This window comes from Orcinus orca, chromosome 3 (assembly GCF_937001465.1).
Source record: "Orcinus orca chromosome 3, mOrcOrc1.1, whole genome shotgun sequence".
Taxonomy (NCBI): domain Eukaryota; kingdom Metazoa; phylum Chordata; class Mammalia; order Artiodactyla; family Delphinidae; genus Orcinus; species Orcinus orca.
The window spans coordinates 75,645,194-75,657,397 of NC_064561.1; the positions used below are offsets into that span (position 1 = coordinate 75,645,194).

Below are 12,204 nucleotides of genomic sequence, written 5' to 3' on the forward strand. Positions count from 1 at the left end.
AATCAGGTTTCAGATGTTTCTGTGCCAATGCAGAGGCACCGGCTGATGATAGTTCAAATCCTCATAATTTTTTTATGACCCATTCATCAGTCTGTTATATATAATCTCGTGGTAAGGTAATTCACCTCAGCAGAGCAAGTTTGACTTGGTCTAAATAAGCATAGAGGTAACTGCTGTTCAAGCAGAGTGAGAGGAGAGATAAAAATGCCCAGGTCCAGATGGGAGAAAATGACTTTGACCTGGCTATCACCTCCACAGAGCTCAGCTCCAGGTCGGGGCACTGAGCTAGTTGCTGAGGCCACAAAGGAAGGAGTTTATAATCTGGCCAGACTGAGCCCATGGAGAGCTCCAATTTTACATTCTTCATGTTCTTCATCTTTGCTTCCCATGACTTTGCACTTTATAATCACATAGAAGTTTAAAAAGAAAAACTTTTATTGAGTTGACACTCAATAAAATTAAAATAAATTTTTTTTAATATTTTAACTTCTATATGATTATAAAACTGTTATTTGTGAAACAATTATAAAGTATGGAAAACTACAGAAAAGAAACTAAAATAAAAGTCATTTATAATCCCCCATCCAAACATATCTACTATTAATACCTTGAGAGATTTCCTTCTAGTTTTTTTTTTCATGCCTTTTAAACATAGTTTATTCATGCATGCATTCATTCTTTGGTCAATACTATTGTATACTTTAAAAAATACTTGCATTATATCACAAGTATTGTATCGTGTTATTAAAAATAATTCTTAAACTCTGTTTTTAAAGGCTGAATAATATTCTTTCATAAAAACACACTGTTATTTATTTAACTATTTCCATACAGCTTTTAAAATTGTGATAAAAAAATAAATTTTACCATCTTACCAATTTTTTAAAAATTTATTTGGTTGCACTGGGTCTTAGTTGTGGCAGGCAGGCTCCTTAGTTGCAGCTCACAGGCTCCTTAGTTGCAGCTTGCCTGTTCCTTAGTTGTGGCATATGAATTCTTAGTTGCAGCATGCATGTGGGATCTAGTTCCCTGACCAGGAATGGAACCCAGGCCCCCTGCATTGGGAGCTCAGAGTCTTAACCACTACGCCTCCAGGGAAGTCCCCATCTTACCAGTTTTTAAATGCACAGTCCCATAGTATTAAATATATTTACATTGTTGTGTACAGATCTCTAGAACTTTTTCATCTTGCAAAACCAAAATGCACTAAGCACTAACTCCTCCTCCTCCCTTTTCCCCTCTCCCCCCACCCTTGGTAACCATCTTTCTAATTTCTGTTTCTATGATTTTGACTGTTTTAGATACTTCCTATTAGTGGAATCATATAAAATTTGTCCTTTTGTGACTGGCTTATTTCACTTAGCATAATGTCCTTGAGGTTCCTCCTTTTTTAAGGCTTCATAACATTCCATTGTATGTATAAACCACACTTTATTTGTCCACTCATCTGTAGATGGACATTTGGGGTACTTCCAGCTCTTTGCTATTGTGAATAATGCTGTAATGAACGTGGGTGTGCAAATAGCTCTTTGAAATCCTGCTTTGAATTATTTTGGATGTATACCCAGAAGTGGGATTGATGGATCGTATAATAATTCTATTTTTTAATTTTTTGAGGAACCTCTGTACTGTTTTCCATAATGGCTGTACCATCTTACATTTTCACGAAAGGTGCACAAGGATTCCAATTTCTCCACATCCTTACCAATATGTGTTTTCTGTTCTTTTGATAGCAGCCATCCTAATGGGCATGATGTGGTACCTCATTGTGGTTTTGATTTGCATTTCTTTAATGATTAGTGATGATGAGCCTCACATATGCGTGCTGGCCATTTTTACATCTTCTTTGGAGAATTGTCTATTCAATTCCTTTGCCCGTTTTAAAATCAGGTTATTTGGTTTTTGTTGTTGAGTTGTAGAAGTTCTTTTTGTATTCTGGATATTAACCCTTTATCAGATATATGATTTGCAAATATTTTCTCTCATTCCATAGGTTGCTTTTTGTTTTGGTGTTTTCTTTGACACTCAAAAGTTTTTAAGTTTGATGTAGTCTTATTTGTCTGTTTTCGCTTTTGTCACCAGTGCTTTGGTGTCATAGCCAAGAAATTATTGCCAAATTCAATGTCCGGAAGCTTTTCTTCTCAGAGTTTTATAGTTTTAGGTCTTACGCTTAGGTCTGTTTTGAGTTAATTTTTGTATATGGTATAAGGTATGGGTCCAATTTCATTCTTTTACACGTGAATATTTAGTTTAAAAAAAAACATTTTTTGAAGAGACTGTCCTTTCTCCATTTTTTTTTGTTTTTTGTTTTTGGCGGTACGCAGGCCTCTCACCGCTGTGGCCTCTCCCGTTGCGGAGCACAGGCTCCGGACGCGCAGGCTCAGCGGCCATGGCTCATGGGCCCAGCTGCTCCGTGGCATGTGGGATCTTTCCGGACCGGGGCACGAACCCGTGTCCCCTGCATTGGCAGTCGGACTCTCAACCACTGCGCCACCAGGGAAGCCCATGAATTGACCATTCAGTTTAAAACATGCAAGCCATCGGGGACCTTGATAAACGCTGCTCTGGTGAAGAGGCGGAGGCTAAAACTTAATTGTAGTGGGCTCAAGAGAAAATTGGAAGAAAAAAACTAGCAGAAGCAAATATAGAGCTCTCTTTTGAGGAGTTTTGCTGTAAAGGGATAGGGAAAGATGGGGCAGTAGTTGAGGGCAGAAGTGGGGTCAAGGGAGAGCTTTTTCAGCATTGTAGAAATACGAGCATGTCTGCATGCTGAATGAAAAAGATCCAGTAGAGAGAGAAAAGATTGATAGATTGATCATGGGGCAGACAAGGGAATTAATTGCTGGAGCAATGTCCTTGAGTAGGTAAGGAAGGGGGTGAGGGCACCAAGTGCAGAAACACACACACACACACACACAGAGACAGAGAATTTTGTGCTAGGAGCAGAGACCATTTATCTCAAGTAATAAGAGAAAAGACAGAGTGTATGGGTACAAATGCAGTTAGGTTGGTGGATTAAGATGGTAAGAGCTTAAGCTCTTACCGCAACTACTGAGCCTGCAGTCTAGAGCCCGTGAGCCACAGCTACTGAAGTCCACGTGCCTAGAGCCCGTGCTCTGCAACACGAGAAGCCACTGCGATGAGAAGCCCACGCACCGCAACGAAGAGTAGCCCCTAGCCCCCGCTCGTGCAACTAGAGAAAGCCCGCGCGCAGCAACGAAGACCCAATGCAGCCAAAAATAAAATAAATAAATTTATTTAAAAAATACTTTATTGCTAAAAAATGCTAAACATCATCCGAAAATGCAAGGTTTTACAAACCTCAATTTGTAAAAAATGCAGTATCAGTGAAGCACAAATAAAGCAAAGCACAATAAAACAAGGTATGCCTGTATAACTTGCTCAAGGCTACACAGCTGATAAATGACAGACCCAGAATTAGGCCCAGGAACAATGGTCTCCAAAGATGCACTTAACCGTCTTACTATTTGCCTTAACTGGAGTATTAGCTGGTACTTTTAAATTGATGCATAAACAGAAAGGACGCTGTGTCCAATATATTTTTCCAATTTGTGTTAATTTTAAGATTTTTGTTGTACAGAAATTTTTTAAAGTTTATAGCAAAATCTATTCTACCTTATCTTTAATTCCCTATCCATCCTTAAACAATCACCTGTATTTTCTTTCAGCTTATTTATCTATTTATTTATTACTTTTGAATCTTTAATCCATTTAGAATTTGGCATGTGTTGTTTTTTTTTTAATTTACTTATTTTTATTTATTTATTTTTTTGGCTGTGTTGGGTCTTCATTGCTGTGCAGCCTCTCTTCATTGCGGGACTCTCACTGTCACGGCCTCTCTTGTTGCAGAGCACAGGCTCCAGACGTGCAGGATCAGTAGTTGTGGCTCACGGGCCTAGTTGCTCCGCGGCATGTGGGATCTTCCCAGCCCAGGGCTCGAACCCATGTCCCCTGCATTGGCAGGCAGATTCTCAACCACTGCGCCACCAGGGAAGCCCTTGGTATGTGTTTTATGGTGAGATGCTATTTTTTCCCAGCTTATCAATTGTCCCAGCACTAGTTTTGAAAATTTTATCCTTTTCTTGATAATGTGTAATACACTTTATCATATGTTACAATTTTATAAACATTTGGGTCTGTTTCTGGCCTTCCTGTTTATCTTTGTATTTCTAAATCTGAGGGATTTACAATTTACAACTCTTCTTTTCCAAACCTTTCTTAGACAATCTTGCCTATTTGTTCTTTCAGATGCCCTTTAGAATTATTTTTTAAGTTCCTAAAATACGTCATTGAAATATTAATTTTAATTATACTAAAATAGTGAATTAATTTGGTAAGAATGCAGGTTCACAGAATTCATTCTACACATTCAAGAATGGCATGTCTTGGGCTTCCCTGGTGGCGCAGTGGTTGAGAGTCCACTTGCCGATGCAGGGGACACGGGTTCGTGCCCCGGTCCGGGAGGATCCCACATGCCGCCGAGCGACTGGGCCCGTGAGCCATGGCCGCTGAGCCTGTGCGTCCGGAGCCTGTGCTCCGCAACGGGAGAGGCCACAACAGTGAGAGGCCCGCGTACCACAAAAAAAAAAAAAAAAAAAAAGAATGGCATGTCTCTAACTAGAGAAAGCTGGTGCACAGCAATGAAGACCCAACGCAGCCAAAAATAAAAACCTAATAAAAATACAAAACAAAACAAAACAAAAAAACAGCATGTCTCCACTCAACTCTTAATTAAATGGAATAATTTTTTCACTTAGGTTTTATACATCTGTTTAGAGATTACTTCTAGGTATTTTATGTTCTTATGATTATTAGGAATGGAACCTGGTTTTTTCCAGTATATTTTCTAGCTGGTTATTTTTAGTACATAGAAAGTTGCTGATTTAGGGACACTTGTTATATGATTCCACTTAAATTGAAACTCTTAGGTACTAGATTTAATTAATTCTCTTGGATTTTAAAAATAGATCATTATATGTTCCTTGTAATATTGATAATTTTGTCTATTTTCTAATAGTTTTACTTCTTATCTATATTTTATATTATGATTATAGTTACTAAAACTTACCCCAAAATGTTGAAAAGATGTTAAAACATGTATCCATGAAACTACTGTTAATGGGATGCTTCCAGTGTTTCATGTTACACTCTAACATGCAGTGTAATATTGGCTGTCAGTCTGAGACTGATATTCATAAGCAAGTTCAGGTAGTTGCCTTGTAGACCTAATTTTAAAAATAGTTTATAAAAATCAGGAATATATCTTGAATTTAATCGAATACTATTTTGGCATGTATTCATCTACTTGGTCTTTGAACTACCAAAGAGGTAATTCATTTGTATATTTGTTGCCTCTTTATAAACAGATTTTAAAAAATTATCTCTTACTATTATAAAATATAAAACACCCATACAAACAGCAGTAAAAGGCAATTATCACATCCTTCCTTTTTTTAAAAATTTAGTTTAATTTTTAAAAATTTTGACTGCGTTGGGTCTTCATTGCTGTGCGCGGGCTTTCTCTAGTTGCGGTGAGCAGGGGCTACTCTTTGTTGTAGTGCGTGGGCTTCTCATTGCAGTGGCTTCTCTTGTTGCAGAGCATGGGCTCTAGGTGCACAGCCTTCAGTAGTTGTGGCACGCAGGCTCTGTAGTTGTAGCTCGCAGGCTCTAGAGTGCAGGTTCAGTAGTTGTGGCGCATGGGCTTAGTTGCTCTGTGGCATGTGAGATCTTCCTGAACCAGGGATGGAACCCATGTCCCCTGCACTGGCAGGTGGATTCTTAACCACTGTGCCACCAGGGAAGTCCACATCCTTACTTTTTATATTTAGAAAAAGATTTAAGAGCATTTTATACTTTGGTGTTTAAAAATTCAAGTGTCTATGTTTCAAACATAACATTTTCACCACGCTAGTGTTACAAAATATTTTAATTAAAACGAATATCCTCAAATGCCTGTTACATGCAAGAAAGCACTACAGTAAGCAGCACTGCAACGGATAAAAAGATAAGCAAAGTTAGGTCCCTGGCATCCCGGAGGCTTATAGACATGTTGTGTGTCGGGGGGGACAACTAGACAAGAGCCCAACTGAGTGAAGGTAACAAGTACCAGAAGAACACAGAGGAGTGAACAGTCGCTGCTGGTGGGAAGGAAGTTCAAGGAGTGCTTCCTGAAAGGCAGCAGGGGCTGTTCTTTGAAGGACAGGCAGCTACTACTGTCTGGCAGGGTAGGTGGAAAGGTGATCCAGACAGGCCACATCAGTGGGGAAGATAAAGGCACTGGGTGGATGAAGCTGTGCACCTGAGTCCCCAATGACAAAGCATAAACTATTCTAAGATATTCTACTGGATTTTAAAGTAACAATCAAAAGGTGGGATCAATGTGTCAGTAGGATATAAAATATGTGTTAGAAATATGGCAATATAAAGAAAAATTCTGAGTTAATCAGAAAAGTTCCAGATAAAGATCTTAAAGAAATAAGGATTGTTTACCAAGATGTTACATCAAACGTTCCTTTGAAAAATATTTAGATAGTGAATATTTACATTTGGGGATAATTAATTTTAGGAGATGATGCCACCAAGCAGCATATTAAAAACTAGTGGCTGCCTATTCTACAGGTGCACCGTTGCACTGATATGTTAAAGGGTCAGTAGCTTGTCACGTGCTACTCCAAAAGGCGCCGCCCTTGGTGAAAGCATGCTGCCCAGGTCTCCAGGATGAACTTCTTGCTATGTTATCATGTCAGCATGCCTAAAATGTGGTGAGACACAGAGCTGACACTCATCTTCTGAGTTTATGCTAATACATTATCCCATTAGTGGCTTTTGCCTTTTACCTTGCTCATTCCTGGAACCAGATGCACCCCTGGTTGAAGAGGATACAACTGCATACCAGATTTAGGAAGGGATGTATTAAGGGAAAGAACTGTTTTAAAAGGCTCTCCAGATTCTTGGCTTGGACAGCCTTCTTCCTGGGTGCTGACCCCTCTTGGCTATGGGGCACACAAACCACCTCTACCAATCTAACTAGTTTGCAGTTTTCCTGATTCTCTATTTACCAAAAAAAGGTCTCTTAAGCCAGTCTTAGTGAACAGAAAGCTTAGTCAAGTGTTCACAGAGAGCACAAATGTGGACCATTCAATAGGCTGTGAGCCATAGCTGCTGAAATTGTAGCTAGGAACTGCCTTGGTTCCCTTCTTAAAGGCTGACAGGCCATCTGAGCCAGGCTACTTGATCTCTTGCTGCATTTCACTTGTAAAATGCTATTAATATCTGTCATCAATTCCTCTCAAAGTAGTATATAAAATTTCCTGGATAGGAATACTCCTTATAATCATTTGGCTACAGCAGTGTATAAGTTCACTTCAAAAACTACTGTAATTTTGAACTTGCTGGTTTACTCACTCACACACACACACACCCAAGCCTGATAGTTGTGTTAATTCAGTGACTTCTTTAAAAATTTGGATAGTATTTGTATTTGGAAATGCATGTTAATCTTTATATGGATTTACCAGTCCTTGACCAACACGTTTTGTAAAAATCCTACAAACCCATTTCATCGAATTAATTAGTATGGAGGACTTTCTGGAAATGGTTTGTTTTTTAAAATAAGGAGCTTATCTGTAAGCGTGGTCCAGAGTTTGCCATATGACAAGCATTTCTTAATAGCAAGGTCCATTTTAGTGTTAATCTTCATAGGCAGTCCATTTCATCAGGAAAGGCTTTAGTGTCTTCATAGTCTTAGGATCTGTTTTTCAGTTCACCAAATAGGGTGGGAATTTTATCAGAATGAAGTTATTAGAACTTTGGGATTTTCTTCTTTCTCCATTGAATCTTTTGTTTTTTTCCCATATCTGAACCTGAAAATAAGATAAGTGCTAAAGAAAATTAAATATTTAAGACTCCCCTCCTCAAAATGCCAAACTGACACTGAAAAACATTTCTCCAGTCAATGAACAGGTAATTATTTTAACTCTAATAAGAACCTCATGAGTCTAGAGCTAGTATTCTATGATTTTATAGTTTTCCTGAGGAAAGAATAGAGTGGTAAGCATGAAGTTCTTGGTAAGTTAAAGTTGATATTGAAGTAGTTTTATCATTAGAAGAAACAACTTATAAAAAATGGGCATCTTTCACTATACATGTTCAGTTTGGGATCAGAATCCACTCACATATAGACTTTTATCATGGCTACACACTAAAAACACTTCATCTTATATAACATCACAAAAGCCATATGAACTATTTCCATATAACAGATGGGAATACTAAGGTTTAGTGAAAAGTAAGCAAATTTCCCAAGTTTAGTCAGTAGATTTGGGATTTGAGGCCAGGCAGTTTCACTCTAGAATCTAAACTTCTCCTACCATACCATTAGTCTTTTAAATGTTTTCCAATCTATGGTGTCATAGAAAGATGTTTGATTTTTGTCCCTGGTTCCTGACTTAGAGCTTCTAAATCCCTTGTAATTTTCTGAGTGACAAGGGTAATAGTGTCTTGCCTCTTATTCTAATGAGGTGACTCAGTGGGTCCCTAGATAGCTTCACGATGGAGGCTGGTTGCTAGAAAGACCAAGCCTTGACTAGAAGCCCATCCTCCAGCCTCCAGGGAGGGGAGAGGGACTGAGGTCAAATCAATATTGATCATGCCTATGTGATGAAACTTCCATAAAATCCCCTAAACACTGGGGTTCAGAGAGCTTCTGAATTGGCCAACACATCCATGGGCCAGGATGGCGATGCTCCCCAACTCCACAGGAACGGAGACTCCTGTGCTCTGGACCCTTCTGGACCTCACCCTGTGTACATCTCCCCCTGGCTGTTCATTTGTGTTGTTTAGAACAAACCAGTAATAGTAAGTAAAACGTTTTCCTGAGTTCTGTGAGTCATTCTAGCAAATTCCTGAATGTGAAGAGGAGGGTTGTGGAAATACCAGACTTTGTAGCCAAGTTGGACATGATGGAGCTCAGGGCGGGCTGCCCCAAAATTTGCCACAATGGCATATTGATTATTTTTAATTGAAGTTGCTTGTGAAGCAGCTGATGCAAAAGGAAACTCTGGCCTCCTCTGTGCCCCTGAAAGCAGGGAATAAATCCCTCATGTGAAAGGTGCAATCCCTGCATATGGAGGTAGAAGGACACCCTTATCACCAAAGACAGGGAATTCCGGGGCTGGGCCAAGAAATCTCTATAAACAAACCTTGTTACTTCTTTACTAATTTACTACACAAGCCCAAACTCTGCTTAAATTCCTTACTAATTAAGCACTCAAACCTAAGTTTCTTTGTCCTGTCAATTCCTCTCAAATTTATTGTTTCTTTGTCTAGAAAGTGTAAAAGCTTCCTGCTTTGGCCATTTCTTAGGGCCTATTTCTGAGAGATCTCTGTGTAATGAATTAAAATTTGTTTATTTTTCTCCTGTTGACTGGTGTCAATTTTATGATTAGTTTAGCCACAAGACCTTAAAGGGGTAAAAGGGTAAATTTCCCCCTCCCCAATAGCCAGAAATGTGGATAACCTTGGGGAACCATTACTTGTGGCTGGCATCTGAAGAGAAGGCTGTCTTGTGGGAGTGAGCCTTTAACCTGTAGAGTCTGATGCTAGCCCTGAGTAATTAGAGTCAAAATTGGAAGAAATTATAAGATACCTATTTGGTGTCAGAATTGGTTGATATCAGGAGGAAAACCCTTGCACAATCTCATAGGCCAAAAAATGACATTGACATTTTTTATGCTTTAATTAATATGGACAAGTATTTCTTTTTTATGTATATATTTGCCACTGAAATTTCCTTTTCTATAAACTGTTTGTTCATGACCTTTGCCAGTTTTCTTTGAGTTGTTTGTCTTTTTCCCACTGATCTCTAAGAGCTTCTTGCATCTTAAATTTATTAACTCTATGTCTACATTGTGTGTTGCAAATATTTTTCCCCTGCTTTGTTGACCTTTGTTCTAATTTATGGTTTCGTTTTTGCTGTACCAACAATTTCTAAAATTACATAATCAGATATATCAATCTTCTCCTTTATGGCTCTTTGCTTTTCATAATATGCTTAGAAAGGCCTTCTCTAAGGTTATAAAAATATTTATGTTTTCTTCTGCTACATTTATCACTTTATATTTTCAGTTCTCAATTTTTAATCTTTCTGGAATTTATCCTGATGTGTTTTTTTTGTGTGTGTGTGGTATGCGGGCCTCTCACTGTCGTGGCCTCTCCCACTGCGGAGCACAGGCTCCGGACGCGCAGGCTCAGCAGCCATGGCTCATGGGCCCAGCCGCTCCACGGCATGTGGGATCTTCCTGGACCAGGGCACCAACCTGCGTCCCCTGCATCAGCAGGCGGACTCTCAACCACTGCGCCACCAGGGAAGCCCTATCCTGATGTATTTTGAAGTAAGAGTTAAGCTTTTTATTTAGCCAAAATGGCTAGTTGAATGTTCTAACACCTTTTACTGAATAATCTAAATTTTCCCCACTGATTTTGAATTGCTACTTGTTATCACACACTGAATTCTCATATTTTCTTCATTTAATTCTGAACTCTATTCCATTCCAGTGATTTCTTCTACCACCATCATACTGTTTTAATTACCATTGCTTAATAATGTCCTTTATTATCTGATAGAGCTACTTTCCACTTATTACACTTTCTTTTCAGAATTTTCCTATTTATTCTTTCATGTTTATTCTTTCTGAGGAATTCTGATACCATTTTTTAAAGTTCCACTTACCATTTCATTTTCTGCATCTGCTCTAAGGTCTCTGGTAGAGTCATTCCAAAACTTTCAGGGAAGAGAAGAGTGATGATTCCAATCAGGACAGTCAGGCTGCCCATGAGGATGTAGGGCAGAACTCTGTTGTAAGCACCTGTAAGGCACAGGACATAAGAACATCAATTAGATACAGGGTTTCTCCAGATGCTCTTGAGAATCATTTTGTAAAGGTGGCAAACAGTATTTGAGAGCAGTTTTAAACCTGAATATTTACAGAAGAAAAAAAGTGTGCAAAATACCACAGTTTCTGTTTGGCAGATGTCATTGCCTCCGAATTTCCATAATCATTCACCTACTCAATTTTGCATTATCATAAGGTCTTTCACGTCACCTGGCATTCTCTAAGCTACTACTTAATCATGTGTGATAAATGTTCCTTTGATAGAAATTTTTGCCTACCAAAGTTCTCCTCTTAAGGTAGAGGTCATTGGAGATGGGGGGTGGGAGGACACCAAGGGGAAAGAGGTTGACCAGGATGTTGCAGGGACACCTACTGGCTGTTATGACTGATATGACTTTTGCTTTTGCCCAAACCAGTAGGCTCCTGTGGAAATCTTGGTCCACAGAGCTGTGAGACTCTTAAAAGAACCTAATTAATATATTCAATCCAATTTAAATCAATAAATGTCAGGCACTGTGGTTTCTTTTTGCAGCATTTATATGTCTTGGTTTTACATGTAATTGGAAGAACCACTCCACCTCTTCTTTATGTGGTGTTACTCAGACAGGGGAATAATAGATCCTCATCTTGCTTCCCTTCTGTATACAGAGATTACAGAGGAATAACACACCCAAGAATTTTATTTGACAAAAAAATATCAATTTTGAAGCTTCTCTGAGGCCTCTGTGTCACCAACAGGAGCCACTACTGTGGAATACAAAGTTCTTTCTCAGACTTCTCCATTTCTTATGTACCAATGGTCCACCATTAGACCATATGGGCATGGTTTGAAAGTATAGGGAAGAACAAAGGGGAAACGACACCATTCTATATAATAATGTACTTTCTCAGGTGTTCAGGGCAGCTGTGTGGAAAATGTCTCTCTCTGTAAAGATTTAGAGTATACCTTTTCTGAGAATTCACATATGTCTTTGGGGATGTGTATGTGTGTATGTTTGAACTAGTAGGTAACCAATGGATGACTAGGAAGAATAAGGAGCTGTGTCTACATCTCTCACCAGTAGAGTTCTTGATGAGGTTTAGCTTGGAGTGCCAGATCCTAGATCCACTGAACATCCCACTAAAGCCCCTCTGTGGTGTTATTCCAGATTGATAAATTCGATCATATAAAAGCTAAAATTGCCAGCAATGCAAATAAAGTCATGAAGTCAAAGTGGGAATAATAAACTAGGAAAAATATTTATAATATATATACAAAGGGCTAATTTTTCAATTACAAAGAGCTCCCAAA

The 12,204-nt window shown here is 38.8% G+C and overlaps 1 protein-coding gene across 2 annotated transcripts in view; it reads right to left on the bottom strand.

Annotated features, from left to right (window-relative positions):
- LOC101288688 (solute carrier family 22 member 5) overlaps window positions 1-12,204 on the bottom strand; it is a 93,616-nt gene that overhangs the window by 38,005 nt on the left and 43,407 nt on the right. The window contains exons 9-10 of one of the 2 annotated variants that reach the window (XM_004279894.3): window positions 10,751-10,886; window positions 5,930-7,883 (exon numbers count right to left, since the gene is read on the bottom strand). The exons of the other annotated variant lie outside the window; for it this stretch is intronic. Coding sequence (XP_004279942.1) covers window positions 7,808-7,883; window positions 10,751-10,886 — 212 coding nt within the window. The 3' untranslated portion in view covers window positions 5,930-7,807. Of the gene's footprint in view, window positions 1-5,929; window positions 7,884-10,750; window positions 10,887-12,204 lie in introns of those variants that run through there. 2 annotated transcript variants of the gene reach the window in all.